We start from the raw sequence: 15,645 nt of genomic DNA, 5'->3' as shown, positions 1-15,645 counted from the left end.
CGTCACTCCCACTGCAGTCCTCACCACTGTCCCACTACCCTCGTACATATCCTGTACCACTCTTACATACTTCTCTGCCACTCCCGACTTCCTCATACAATACCACAACTCTTCTCTAGGCACCCTGTCATATGCTTTCTCCAAGCCTACAAAGACACAATGCAACTCCTTCTGACCTATGTATTTCTCCAATAACACTCTTAGAGCAAACATCGCATCTGTAGTGCTCTTTCCTGGCATGAAACCATACTGCTGGTCACTAATCATCACCTCCCTTCTTAACCTAGTTTCTACTACTCTCTCTCATAACTTCAAGCTGTGACTGATCAATTTTATCCCTCTGTAGTTACTGCAGCTCTGCACATCACCCTTATTCTTAAAGATAGGAACCAAAACACTTTCTCCACTCCTCAGGCATCCTCTGACTTTCCAAAATTTCATTAAACAATCTAGTTAAAAATTCCACTGCCATTTCTCCTAAGCACCTCCATGCTTCCATTGGGATGTCATCTGGCCCAACAGCCTTTCCATTCTTCATCCTCTTCATAGCTGTCCTTACTTCCTCCTTGCTAATCTGTTTCACTTCCTGATTCACTATCCCCACATCATTCAACCTTCTCTCTCTCTCTCTCTCTCACTTCCTCCTTGCTAATCTGTTTCACTTCCTGATTCACTATCCCCACATCATTCAACCTTCTCTCTCTCTCTCTCTCTCTCTCTCTCTCATTCTCTTCATTCATCATCCCCTCAAAGTACTCTTTCCATCTACTCAACACACTCTCCTCTCTTGTGGGTACCTTTCCCTCATTATCCTTTATCACCCTTACTTGCTGCACATCTTTCCCAGCTCTGTCCCTCTGTCTAGCCAATCGGTACAGGTCCTTTTCTCCCTCTTTAGTGTCCAGTCTCTCATACAACTCTCCATATGCCTTATCCTTAGCTTTCGCTACCTCTGTCTTTGCGATGCGCCTCATCTCCTTATACTCATGTCTACTATCTTAATCTCTTTGACAATCCCACTTCTTCTTCGCCAGCCTCTTCCTCTGTATACTCTCCTGTACTTCCTCATTCCACCACCAGGTCTCCTTGTCCTCCTTCCTCTGTCCAGATGTCACACCAAGCACCTTTCTAGCAGTCTCCCTTAATAGTTCTACTGTACTTACCCAGCTATTCGGTAGCTCTGCACTGCCTGTCAACTCTTCCCTAAACTCCACTTCACAGTCGCACTTTTTTAACTTCCACCATTTAATCCTTGGCACTACTTTCGCACTCCTCCTCTTCTTGATCACCAGCATCATCCTACAGACCACCATTCTATGCTGCTTAACTACACTTTCCTCTGCCACCATTTCACAGTCTCCAATCTCCTTCAGACTGGCCCTCCTACATAGGATATAATCCACCTGTGTGCATCTTCCTCCACTCTTGTACGTCACCCTATGCTCCTCCCTCTTCTTAAAATATGTGTTCACCACAGCCATGTCCATCCTTTTTGCAAAATCCACAATCATCTGACCTTCTGCATTCCTCTCCTTAACACCATACCTACCCATCACTTCCTCATCCCCTCTGTTCACTTCACCGACATGCCCATTAAAGTCCGCTCCAGTCACTAGTCTCTCTCCTTTGGGTACACTCGCCACAACTTCATCCAACTCGCTCCAAAATTTCTCTTTCTCATCCATCGCACACCCAACTTGTGGAGCATATGCACTAGCAACATTCATCATTACAACATCAATTTCGAGCTTCATAAACATCACTGTCAGACACTCTCTTCATGTCTAAAACACTCTTGGCATATTGTTCCTTTAATATAACCCCTACCCCATTTCTCCTGCCATCCACACCATGATGGAACAATTTAGACCCGTTTTCTAAACATCTGGCCTTACTTCCCTTCCATCTGGTCTCTTGCACGCACAATACATCAACCTTCCTTCTCTCCATCATATCAGCTAGCTCTCTTCTTATACCAGTCATACTGCCAACATTCAAAGTTCCTACCCTCACTGCTACACTCCTAACCTTCCTCCTCTCTTCCTGCCTTTGGGCATGCCTTCACCCTCCTCTTCTCCTTCGGCCAACAGTAGCCCAATTTCCGCCAGCACCCTGTTGGCTAACAGTACTGGTGGCAGTCGTTGTTAACCCGGGCCTTGACCGATCCGGTATGGAAATATGAAATTTTCACGCCATAAGTTATGTGGCAGAATTTTTATGCCAGATGCCCTTTCTGACACAACCCTCCCCATTATCCGGGCCTGGGACCGGCACAAAGAAATGCACTGGCTTGTGCATCCCCAGTGGCTGGGTTAACTAAAATATTGATAATACTAAATGTAAATGAAGGTCCCTACCTGGATAAGACAAATATGTATTTTGTTATGGACGATACTTGCTATATCTAGGAAATGCAGAACCAGAAGGTGGAATTCAAATACACCCCCGACTTTGGAAGAATTCTACACTTTACTGAAGACAACTGCATTGATGGAAATAAAAATCAAAGGACTATGAATCTATCCCAGGCCACTGGTAAATAATCCTTGGAAGAAAGTTATATCTTTGTTGGACACTCTGCAATAATCAATATTGTATCTCGGATAACTGATCTGTTAATTCTATATTTAATAACATACAGTGTATGTAATTGAAAGCCAGACTTTTGTAAATATTGTATATATTTGTTACATGATATTTAAAAAATATTATGTAAATGTTATTTTAATTGAAAATAAAACATTTGAGGAAAGAAAAAGGGGGCTTGACATGGGGAATAGTACTAGCAAGATTTGAATGGTCATAAGATTTAGCAATTTTGGCATATCTATGAAACTGGAAAAAAAGAGGCTTATGGGGGTTATGGACTGGTACATGATAAAAGAAATATGAATAGAGAAGTGGAAGAGTGAGTCATGAACATAAAACATAGATGCAGTAGTAGATATGGGGGAGGGCATCAAGTGGCCAGAGCAGTGGTTTAGAAGGACTTTGGACATTTTAGTGTCTTATCATGAACTTACTCTATAAGCCCTTTCTTGCAATGTATTGTAATACTTTTAAAAATGTCTTATGTTCCTGTTTTGCTTTAGGGTACTAGACTTTACAGATGCCCATAACTACAGCAGAACCTGTTGCATATATAATGATCCCAATTAGCTTTGCTTAGTTTTCACAAAAAAAAAATGGTGGGGTGTTAGGAGGCCAACTTTAGTTTGAGTCAGTATACAGATAACTGTGATCAGACACTCAAAGTCTTGCATGTTCTCTTATCTTGGATGTTGTGCAATACTGCAGCTATCGATCCCTTTAATCTAATGTTGCAGAAGTCATGGGCATTTTGTTGCCCAACTTTGACTATGGTGCATTTTATTATAAGGGTTGTCTAAAATGCTCAGTGCATGTTGATAGCATTTCAAAAGTGTTTTGCACTTTAGTAAGCAGCACATACATGTGTGCAGTCTCCAGGCAAGTCTCTGAACCTGCAGCCATTGAAAAGAGACGCACAGGCCCATGAAAGGTAGTAACATCCAACTAAAAATCTGGACTTTTAATTGACATAAAATTTGAATACCAAATTACACATATCCCAAATTCCTATTGGAAGAAGGAAGAGCTGCTACTCGGTGTTTAAAAATCAGATTGACAAAAATGACAGAAAAAAAATATATAGGTATGTTTATTTAAAGGAGCAGTGTATGATGAGCACATTTATTCAAAAGGGTGGTGTATGAGCACGTTTATATCAGCGGCAGTGTAAAATCTATTGACTTTAATGAACTGTGTCACAAAATTTACTTGACAAGGTAATTTATTTTCCCCTTAAGAAAAAGGGAGTTGCCATATATTTTTCTTCAGCCTGAAAAATGACGTGATGAGGGGGATTCATAAAATTGTGTGAAGGGCTAAATCCAGCTTGAAAGTAAGGACACAACTCCAAAAATAGGGACACCCTACGTCATGCCAGAAAATAGGAATGTTCCCCCAAATAGGGATTGTTCAGAGGTATGCCTGTGATGTCAAAATTATTCTGGGAACAAGTCTTGTAAATGCCTTCATTATGCTTTGGTTTGCCCACCCTGTGAGGGAAGCTCTGTCAGATTTTTCCATTTTGTACATTTTTTGCAGCCTGCTGAGGGGAGTGCATGTCTTGAGTAAATGTGTATGTAGTTTTTTGCTTTGCCTTTGAATGACTTGTTTGGTGAAGGGTTAGATGGGCTACTGTTTCTTGGAAGATTTGTTAGTTTTGATTTAATCTATTTAGTACCATGTAACTGTACCATGTAACTGTCAAGGATGACTTCCTAATAGTAGATTAAACTAAAATAAGTTTTGTGATGAGAGGTTGACAGAGTTAAATGATTTGGAGGAAGAAAGGCACTTTAGCTTAAAATATAACTTAGTAATAATTAAATATAACAAAGTAATTTGGAAATGATTGAAAATGACGTGGAGGAGTCTGAAGTAAGATATTAAGTAGAAAAATGCAGGGAAGAGAATTGGGTATAGCAAAATAAAAATGTAATGCAATTTTATTTTTGACCTCTGCTATAATGGGAGAGGTGTGTGTTGTGGGGGGGGGGGTATTTTGAAGTGTGGATATAATGGGGAAGTATTAAAAATATGAGTGTTTATTTGTGAAATTAACAAGAGTTGCCTATATTTTCAGTCTTGTATGCAATAGTCATGCATATTTTGATCAAAAAAGGTTCGGATATGTAGTGGAAAAAAGGGGGGTTAGAAATTGGTCGAATTTCTACATAAATAAGTGGGAAAGGTGTGGGTTTTTTTTTTAAATATAGATATATATATATATATATATATATATATATATATATATATATATATATATATATATATATATATAGTTAAGTTCTTTTTTTCAAGGAGTGAGGGAATACTTAAGACAAAGGCTAGTAGAAAACCGTGGTAACAAAGGCAACCTTTGTATATTAAAAGTAAAGTATCACATCAATCAAATTTAACACGCTCTATCTTCAGGTTTTAATGGTGTCCCGAAAGGATAGGAGTAAGAGGCACTGCTGTTTCGACCAGTCTGGGAGAAATGATTGTTGTGGCTTGTTGCAAGAGCAGCACCTTGTGGGAGCACTGTGTTTTACTTTGGGACCTTCAAGCCTGTACTGTAATAGTATGTCTCCTAGTAGCATATGAAGGCATGCTTACACATGGTAGACAGAAATGGGAAAACTTGAGCCATTGATAGGATGCTGCCAGTGTGAGAGTGTAGGACACTGTCCAGAAACTGCTAAAAGGTGGTTTTGTAAAGCATGATTTTTTTCCAGTAGTGAAAATAATTTGACAGTTTGCGAAATGTACACTTCATTTTTTGTTATTGGTGCAGCAGTTATTATAGCGATAACCCACGCCTGGGTGTGGGTAATGCTGGATTTACCCACGGTTGGTGTGGTTTGGTCCCGAGGGCTTCGCCCTCGGGACCAAACAAAGCCAACCGTGAATACAGCATTACACCCAGAAGTGGGTTATTGCTATTATGCCATGACATTATTTAAGAAAAGAAACTATTACTTTTCTTAAATAATGGCATAGTATAATGCCTGTTTGCTGCCCTTCCGCAGATGTCTGGCATCCGCAGCAGTTCTGATGTACTGCGGCGCCTCGCGAGTCCATCAGAGCTGTGCAAAAGCAACGGAGAAAGCAAGATCTCCGCTGCTTTTTTTACTGTTGCTATGTTAAATGGGTTTAACATGGCGAGAACCTTTAAAATAAGCAACGGAGATGTCCGTTGCTTATTTTAACTGTCTGCTATGTTAAACCCATTTAACATAGCTACAGTGAAAAGCAACGAGATCTTGCTTTCTCCGTTGCTTTTTAAAACCTGTCTCGCTATGTTAAATGGGTTTAGCATAGAGATAGCTAAAATAAGCAACGGAGATCTCCGTTGCTTATTTTAAACTGTCTCGCATGTTAAACCCATTTAACATAGCGAGACAATGTTTAAAACAGTTATACTAATGGAAAAGTCCGACGGACCTTTTCCATTAGTATAACTTGATTTACAATGTGCACGCTGGCCAATCAGCGTGCACGTTTTGGAATATTAATGGGGGGGTCATGGTATAATAGTTTGCAATTTCTGGTCCCTTTGACAAGTTTGTAATTTCTTTGCTGAGCTCCATAAAGTGTGTTAGGGGTGAAATAAAGGGAACAATGTCTCGTGGCTGATGGAAAATCTTGGATAACTTTTTTTTTTTTTTTTTGCTTAACTGGTAATTTTAGATGCAGTCTGTTGTGTACAGTGACACAGAGCAGAATAATACTTAAGTGCTGACATGTTGATATCCTCCTTGCCATCCTGCAGCCCACTTCACAGAAAGGAAGGCTGTCACATATGGCTTAATCTTTCTGGTTGCCAGGTGGTTTCCTAAACTTTGGGTACTGTAACTTCACTTGAACAACCCCATACCAGCATAAGCTAGTCAGTGTCAATGTTTCTTCCTTTCCTTTATGTGAAAGATATTGCTTCTAATCTTAGATCATCATAGCTGCCAACTGATGTGATCTGTTTATTTTACTGTAGTGGTGATGTTATAAGGATTAAAAGGCCTGTGTTTGGATACTACTATGAGCAAATGCAGAATAAACTTAATACTGTTGTTTAAAAGTGTACTGTTAGCCTTATTATTTAACTGCCTAGATTTTTTGTATATATTTTATACATGTAGTGTCTGGCACAGTTCTTTGATGCTACCATCGTTTGGAGCATTTAAAATGTATAATGAATTTTATTTATTTTTTTTGTAGGAATCAGTGATGGACCACCTGTCTGTACACTAACAAATGGTCTCGATACACCAGAAGAAAGGTATCAGAAACTTAGAAAGGTAAAAAAAAAAAAAAACTTGGTGGGCTTACCAGTATGCTAAAGATGCTGGCTATATGTCAACAAAATTTTTCATTCGGAGTATGAAAGTAAATGGTGAACGGAAATGTAATTTTGCCCTTTAAACATTTTTTGGGTCAGGATGGGCATCTGTAGGGCACACACCCTCTCCAGAATTTTTTTTTTTTTTTGTTTTTCTCCAGACTGAGGTAAAAGACCACGATGCTCAATGAAAGTTTAATACTTTGGGATGAGTATGATTTGTAGGGGAACTGAGGGGAAATGTTATGTAGATGTTTGTTGGGACAGACTGAAATGGGAATTTAGGTAGATGTTTTAGGAAATCTATTTCCATAGTACTGAAACTGGGAGGAAGTGGTAACAATTTTGTGTTGTGGCTGAGTATAGTACATCTTTAGTATCTTCTTTTATCAGTTTACTCTTTTACCTGATTGTTTCCAGCCCCCTCATAAGATGCAGCTAACAGGGTCTCTGCCTGCTTCGATCCTGACCCTGCCCCCAATTACCTCCCACCCCCCAGTGGTCCTACCTTTATTACACACACAAACCCCTCCCATCTTTCCAACAGCCAACCACGGCACTAAACCCAACACTACCTCCTCCATCTTTCCACTACTATCACTCCTCCTCAGCGAACATGTATAAGCATACCATACCTATGCTCACTGCATGCACTCTCCTTGCATATCTTGCATCCTACCAAAACTCCATCATTCCCCCACTCAACCACTACCACTGTACTACTACTCACAGCACCACTCGTGTTTCACTCTCACTCAGCTCCCCTCCCACCAACTCAAGAACCATTCCTATGCACCCCCCACATATTCTATCAACTGTATTACTCAAACAAAAAGCATCCCTACAACTTAACATAGTAACCCTCCCACCATACCTATTACCGACAGAGCACAATCATAAAGTTTCCCTAATAAACTATTACATTCAAAACCTGAGAACTAATAACCTCATGCATATCAAAACTAGTCCTAAGTGGAGACATCCACCCCAACCCTGGCCCTACCATTTCCAACCCCACTCCTCATAATCGGACTAGAAACCACAACTTCTCCCAAATCACAGCCAATAGAAAGCCAAGTGACTTCCTTCTACTAAGCCTAAATATTAGAAGTATAACCAACAAGGTCCATGAAGTCCATGCCATCATAGACTTGTACTCGCCAGATATAGTCATCCTGAAAGAAACCTGGCTAAAACCTCACATTACCAGTGAGCAAATCCTCCCTACCGGTTATGGCATACTAAGAGTAGACTGGCTAGAAAGGAGGCAGTGTAGCTATAATTAAACAGCATCTAAACATTCCATATCTTAAAATCATCAGCTCCACAAATAGGCAATGAAGAAATAATATATACCAACCTCAAAATAAAACTATCAACATAATTGGATGCTACTTCCACCTGGCCAAAACGTCCTCAGCTGGTCTACCCACCATCTCCCCCAAGAAACTGTAATTTTAGGTGATTTCAGTATTGACTGGCAATCCTGTTCTGGTAGCCATCCAACCCATCATCTAAACCTTCATGGCTTCACACAACTAGTCCAGTCACCAACCAAGATAAATAAAACTCCAACAAGCACACTACCCTGGATTGGATACTAGTCAGTAAGAGCCCCCAGTCATATATAACAGGCTGCTCATCGGATAGCCTCAGTAATCACTCCACAACATTCCTACGCAAAAAAAACACCTATACCAAGCTAAACCTGTCATCTACCATCAAATACATAAAAAAACTAAACTTTAACCCACTCACATTCATCATATCCCTCAAAGAATGTAACTGGCATCCTCTAAAGTACCTCTGTCTTGATGACGCAGTTGAATTTTTTTAATACTACCTTCCTGAGCATCCTTAATTACCACGCCCCCATAAGAATGTCCAGAACCAAAGCACAATCCTCCCCATGGCTACAGAAAACCACCAAGTCAGAAATGAAAAACGGGGATAAAGCCGGAGAGCACTGGCACAAAACCAAAGCCCCCTCAACTAGACAGAAATTCCTAGAACTACGCATTGGAGTCAAAAAGCTAATAAAACAGGACAAATTCCAATACTACCAGTCTGCCCTAGACTCCTTCCAACACAACCCCAAACAATTTTGGTCCTCCATAGACTCCATCCGCCACCCAGGTAAAGTCAGTACCCCTCCTCCTATCATCCCTCAGTCCTCAGAAAATATTGCTACCTCATTCAACACACACTTCACACAAACCATACTATCACTAGCTAGACAACACAGCCCCCCTCCACTCCAACCCACACATTCTACTAGTAATCTCCCCACTGTCTTCTCTTTTTTTTTTTTTCCTGTTCCTACTGCCAACATAAAAAAACTCTTAACTAAACTTAAGCCCACCAAATTAGCAGCAGACAACCTCCCAAGTGAATACCTACAAATCGCAGCTGATGCTCTGGCCTACCCAGTATCCATCTTGATTAACCAATCTCTGTCAGAAAGTTACAGTCCCACACTATGGAAAGTATCACATATAATTCCCCTCCACAAAGGTGTCCCCCCCACAGAACTAACCAATTACCACCTCATAGCTATTCTCTCTCCACTCTTCAAAATACTAGAGAGATGCAGTCACTCTCAGGTCTCAGACTACCTCCTTACTAACAACCTCCTTTCCAGTACTACGCATGGTTTGCGACCAAACCATAGCACCACCACTGCCTTGCTCTCCTTTACTAACACTATCCTTCAGCATAAAAACAATGGCGATCTCTCCTCTGCTACATTCCTAGACCTATCTAAAGCGTTTGATATGGTCCCACACAAACAAACTCATCTTTGTCCTCAATAACCTATCCTTCTTTCAATCCGTCACCAACTGGTTTCAGAGTAACCTTTCTGACCGCCAACAATCCGTTGTTATGGCAGAATGACTCCTCTCCCCAACTACCTGTCTCTACAGGGGTTCTCCAAGGATCCATCCTTGGACCCCTACTCTTTATTTTCACCAATAGTCTAGCCTCTGCCACCAAACATGGCATACTTATACAATACGCAGATGACTCAACCATCATCTGCTCAGCCCAGTCCCTACCCAAACTGCAGAAAGTCACACAGGAAGCCTTTTCCTCTGTTGAAACTTTGTTATCCAATGCCCAATTAATACTCAACACAAACAAAACTAAACTACTCATCTTCCAACCCACCAAACATACTCAAAACAACTCCCACTTTAACATTACAGCAAAAGACAACACCACTATACACCCAACAGAACACACCAAACTGCTAGGAGTGGAAATGGACAATAAACTAAAATTTGGCATTCACATATCCATCACCATAAAAAAAAGTCCACAAAAAAACTAGGAGCATTATACAGAAATGAGCAACTTCTCACCAAAACAACAAAGATTTCAGTAGCAAATTCCCATCTTATCTCCACCCTACTTTATGCCTCTCCAATATATATATCAACCTAAGGCAATGCAATCTAAACAAGCTAGAGACCTGCTACAACAAAATCGCCAAATTTGCCACAGGGGCATCCTACCGTAGTCACCACTGTATCTCACTTGCTGAACTGGGCTGGCTTGAACTCCCTCACGTCCTACAATGGTATCAACTCACACTCATCCACAAACTAGTAAACCATCCACTAAAAGTCCCATCCCTCCAGAATCTACTCAAACCCTATTGCACCACCAGACCACTAAGATCCAGCAGCAAAAATCACTTAAGGTCACTAAAGCCAATAACTCTGCTGGAGAAGCACTATTCTCTTACGCCATAGCTAAATTATGGAACTCCTTCCCACCCACAATTACCTCTGTACCTTCATGCACCCACTTCAAAACGTTATTAAAAGCGCACCTAAAAACATGCTGGCTATGCCCTTGCAACTCTCCCTCACCCACTACCTTTCTTTCCACCCCACTAACTACCTTGATTATAGCAAGCTCGGATGCTCATAAGCCTAACTACTTATTATACAGCAAGCACCTCTTAATGTAACAGTTGTTAATGTCTGTTATGTACTTCGCAGATTATAAAGATTCTAGTTGTCTACTAATGTATTATGTTCTTCATCTGTAACTATGTTTGTAATTGTTAATTGCTATGTTGATCAAATTGTTAATTGCTATGTAAATCCAATGTAACTACTGACTGTATATTAACTGTGGAGCTTTTCTCCCCGGGCCTCTGCTAAAAATGGGTCTATATCCAGTCGGACACTCCCGGTCAACAAATATAAATAAAAATGTACAGCTGCACTGTACCAAAGTAAGAAAGAAACTTGGTTTAAATTTCACATTGGAAAGAAAATCAGGATTAAGCAGAACGTAATGCAAGAGCATTTTTTTTTTTTTAAATACTAAAGAATGCACTAATGAGTAATTATTATAGAATTGTTTTTTTTTTTTAAATGGTTAACCAAGAAAGTAGAAGATCTCCTCTAGTTGATAGAAACTTTGGGTTGGTTGTTGACCTACATGCTGGAGAGCATGTTAAGTAGAGGTGAGGGCAGCTACTGATTTGCCAAGAATGGCCTGCACCTCTTTCACATCCCACCCCAAAAGCTTCCAAATATTTGCTAAAACCTTGTCCTCCACCAGAGTGCCTTTTTAGCCAATGTCTGTCTTCTAAAGCTAAACCGAATCAGGATAACTTTGGTAGAAATTGTCAAAACATGTTTGAGATGGGGGGGGGTGTTATCCCAATAGTTACAGATAAGTTGTAAATGTGTGCTAAGCATCTTGAAAGAGAAGTTAGTTTTGTTAATTTTCAGAGTGCAGATGGTGAAAATGGGGATTGAAAATATAGTTAGCTGCTTTTAGGTGTGTTTTTTGGGTGGGGGGAATTATAGTTTAGAAAAAACAAAAAAAGACCAGACTTTACCTAACAATATAGAAGAAATTACCACATCGGGTAAAGAGAACAGGGGTGTGGGCTGTAGCAGTGAATTGAGGTTATATACTGATTTGGATGGTTTGAGTTTTACTGGTCTTGGTTTGTGACATGACAGAGCTTGCTTGAACCAAGATAGATTTTATATATATATATATATATATATATATATATATATATATATATATATATATATAATTTTTTTTTTTTTTGTATTCTCAAGTTGTGAAGTACAGTTCTTGTTTGTTGCTTCAGCCTAGCTAGAAAATATAATGGTATGTTTGATTTTTTGGCAGAAGAAATAGATATTTGAATTGCTCATCTTTTTTCCCATTCAGTCCAGGCTCTGTTTTGTTTTTCTAAAATTTGACCTTGGATTAGCAGAAGTCCATGGTACGTGATTGCCTTTACTCGTTCATTTAGATGAGTGAATAAGCTTGTCTTTAATACATGAAAGTATTTTATAGACTGTACAAAAGGGGTAAAATGGGTAATAAGAACTGTAAAAAGGTGCAACTCCTGAAAAGTTATTAGGGACTAAGTAGTAAATTGCTTGTAGGTGACAATGCGGTTGTTTTAAAAGACTGATAGGCTAGGACAGTGGTCACTGAAGACAATTTGGTAGGGTATTTAGTGCCTTAAGTTTGCTTAGAAAATTAGCTATTGCTTCAGTGAGAGGATGGTGTGTGTGGATCCTGTATTTGGGCAGGTGGCTTCATTGGCTAGTTGTAACAAATTAAATAAAGGCAATACTCTTGAGTTGCTTTTCATAGAGAAGCTCCAGTTAAGCTAATAATTTGTGGTGACAAACCGTATGCTTTTGGCCCTACTAATTTTTTTGTACCACATTTTTAGTATTGATAAAGTGGAATGTAAACTGTGGCAAGAAATAGTTCAGTGTGGCTACCTAGCATTAGAGTTGCAATACAGCAATTTGGGGCAATTTAATTTGCCACTATACTTTTAACTGAAAGTTGAACAGAGATGCCGTACCCTTGCTTATAAGTTGAGGAACATAGATACCCGTTAGATAAAAGCCAGGTTACTGTATACATGTGTACCCAAATCCCTGACTACTGATTAAACTCTTGGGGGGAGGGGTGCTATCGATGAGCTAATTTCCTAGGTTGAGTGACTTACGATAGGGTACTGTTTATACACCCGAATTTTAATTCATGGCTTTGGCACCAGTTATATACCTGTTTTAGTTGTCGTCCTTGTAAGATGATAGTGTCTCGGGGGGGGGGGGGGTGGATTCCGTGACTGCTCCTAGTTTGCAGTCATCTGCAAGTTTGTTCAGCCAGAGGCCCTTGACATTTGCCTTGAAGTCTATGAGAAGTAGATGCCAAAAAAGAAGCAGACCCAGCAAAAGTCCCTAGACACTCCATTAGTGATGGGCCTCTCTGTGGCGATGGTCTCGCCTATCCTAACTTCCTTGGTCCTATCTGAGAGCCAGCTGGCTATCCACTGTGTAACATAGAGGGTTTTATGCCTATATCCATGAGTTTTACAATGCCCAAGCAGGCTATTGTATCCAATGCCTTAGCCAGGTCAAAGTAAATGGTATGCACCGTTTTGCCTTTATCCATTGCCTTGATGACCTTCTAAAAGAAGTCCACCAGATTGAATGGGCAGGATCTGCCCTTAATAAAACCAAACTGGGTTGGATACAGTGTTTTTGAAGGTTTCCTGTGTCCCTAATCATTTCCATGACTATCCTTTCTGTGGCTTAGCACATGAGACTAGTCAGACTTATGGGTCTCTAGTTTCTAGGGTCTATTGAATCCCTCACCTTTGTGCAGAGGGATGAACATAACATTTCTCAATTTGCATGGCCCAAACCCTGTTTGGAGGCTATGGCTAAACAAGAGACCCCTCTGGTCATGATGGGTCATGTTTGTTATCTTGGCCATTAAAAGCAAACTAGGAGCAGTCGCAGAATCCACCCCCCCCCCTGAGACAGTATCATCTTACAGGAAGGACAACTAAAACAGGCATATAACTGCTGAGACTGAGCTGTTGGCTGAGAAATTGAGAAAGTGCCCATCCATGGTGTCGGGTCTCTCTCTGAGAGCACATCTAGGGTCTACTCACTAGTGATATGCTGTGGATGTTATTTTGTGGGGGTAGAGTGGGGCAAAATTACAGATGAATTTGTTGGACAGCAGATTTGCTACATTTTCTGGCTCTGCGCAGGTGAGCTGCATTTATAATCTTTTCAGCACTGCTCTGTGCTGCCTTTGTGGTTGTGGACATGGCTAAGGAAAGCCTTGTGGTTGGCCTTTGTATTGGAGGCTATCTTTACCTTAAATTCTGCTGTAGTAGTCTGCTTTATCAATTGTTTTAGATTGATAAAGTTTTTATCATGCTGGACGTAGTACTGCTTTAGCTTGGCTACGCCTTTTTTTTTCCTCATTTTTTGTACAGTCTGTTTGGTTGGATTCCACCAAGGTGGTTTGATTTTTCAGTTAGATCTGAGCTTATTTGTAGTAGGCACAGTAGCTTGTAAGTATTTACTGACATGATTGTACAGGGTTATTATGACCACTTCTGCATGGACAGTTATGTTCTCCGGGTTTTGGATGGAGTGAAATTTTGACAGATTATCACTTAGTAGTGGGAGGTTTGCCTTAGAATAGTTGTCAAATGTTATAGCGTTAGCCAGGGTCACAGAACTGATTTCTATGAAGGAGACAACTCTGTGGTCTGACCTTACCAGAAAGGACACTTCATTTGGTAGTGCTGGTGGGGGCGGAGTGTTCTCTCATGTTTGAACACCAGGTTGAGTATGCTTGCACCCCTAGTGGGTGTATGGACTATCTGGGCCAAGGTTCCTGTTTACAAAATACAGGAATCTCTGGGCCTGTAAGTCTGGGGTTGTGTAAGTATCCCAGTTTATAGTGGGGTAGTTGAAATCTCCCATGAATATGGTATTTGGTTGAATGGAGATAACCCTGGTGGGGGCAGAGTGTTCTCTCATGTTTGAACACCAGGTTGAGTATGCTTGCACCCCTAGTGGGTGTATGGACTATCTGGGCCAAGGTTCCTGTTTACAAAATACAGGAATCTCTGGGCCTGTAAGTCTGGGGTTGTGTAAGTATCCCAGTTTATAGTGGGGTAGTTGAAATCTCCCATGAATATGGTATTTGGTTGAATGGAGATTACCCTCCAGTAAGTTCAGGTACTAGTTATGGGTTACTTGGGTCAATAGAGGGTGATTACAAGGATATGAGATGGAAGTTTGCCTGTGGAAATCTGGAGATGGAGAAGCTCAAGTGTGTCATCCTGTTTGACTAGTCTTGAGGTGATTTGTTCTAGAGTGAAACACTTCCATCTTTGGTCCCTCCCTGTGCAGTAGCTGGCCAAAATATGTGGAAGGCATTGTAGCCTTGCGTTGCTGGGATGCTCTATGTGGCTTTAAACAGTGTCTCTAACTGTACAGATGTCCACATTTTCTAGGGTGAGGGGAGCCTACAGAGTGAAGGCTCATGACCTTGAGCAGCAACACTTTTAGATTCCCTTGAGTTGGTTTTGCTACATTGGATGTTTTGTCAGTTTGTTGTTGCCTAAAAAGCATTATGGGGAGGATAGTGTTTTAACAAATATTTGTAAGCCTATAGGGGACAGGTGCAGGCCATCCTTGGCATAGCAATGTGGTCTTTTGATCATATCTTCACATGCTGGCAAATATTGTACTTCCTTGGAATGACACTGGAATCTAAGCCAGTTGTTGAAATCCAGTTTTGTTTATCTTGTGGCATAATGCTTGGTGAAGGTATAATGATGCTGCATGCTAGGTACATGCCAGCCTAGGGACCCAGTCTGAGGGCTCCATATTGTCTGTCTTCATATAGTCCAGGGAGATATTTCT

The 15,645-nt window shown here is 40.6% G+C and overlaps 1 protein-coding gene across 1 annotated transcript in view; it reads left to right on the top strand.

The window, feature by feature from the left end:
- PARN (poly(A)-specific ribonuclease) overlaps positions 1-15,645 on the top strand; it is a 1,015,251-nt gene that overhangs the window by 79,485 nt on the left and 920,121 nt on the right. Inside the window, exon 3 of the mRNA XM_044088915.1 lies at positions 6,784-6,863. Within this exon, the coding sequence (XP_043944850.1) occupies positions 6,784-6,863 (80 nt within the window). The remainder of the gene's footprint in view (positions 1-6,783; positions 6,864-15,645) is intronic.

The sequence above is a fragment of the Protopterus annectens genome, chromosome 12.part0 (assembly GCF_019279795.1).
Source record: "Protopterus annectens isolate FY-2018-M chromosome 12.part0, PAN1.0, whole genome shotgun sequence".
Classification (NCBI taxonomy): domain Eukaryota; kingdom Metazoa; phylum Chordata; order Ceratodontiformes; family Protopteridae; genus Protopterus; species Protopterus annectens.
Note: the sequence above shows the minus strand (reverse complement) of the source record. Positions and strands in the feature narration are given on the sequence as shown.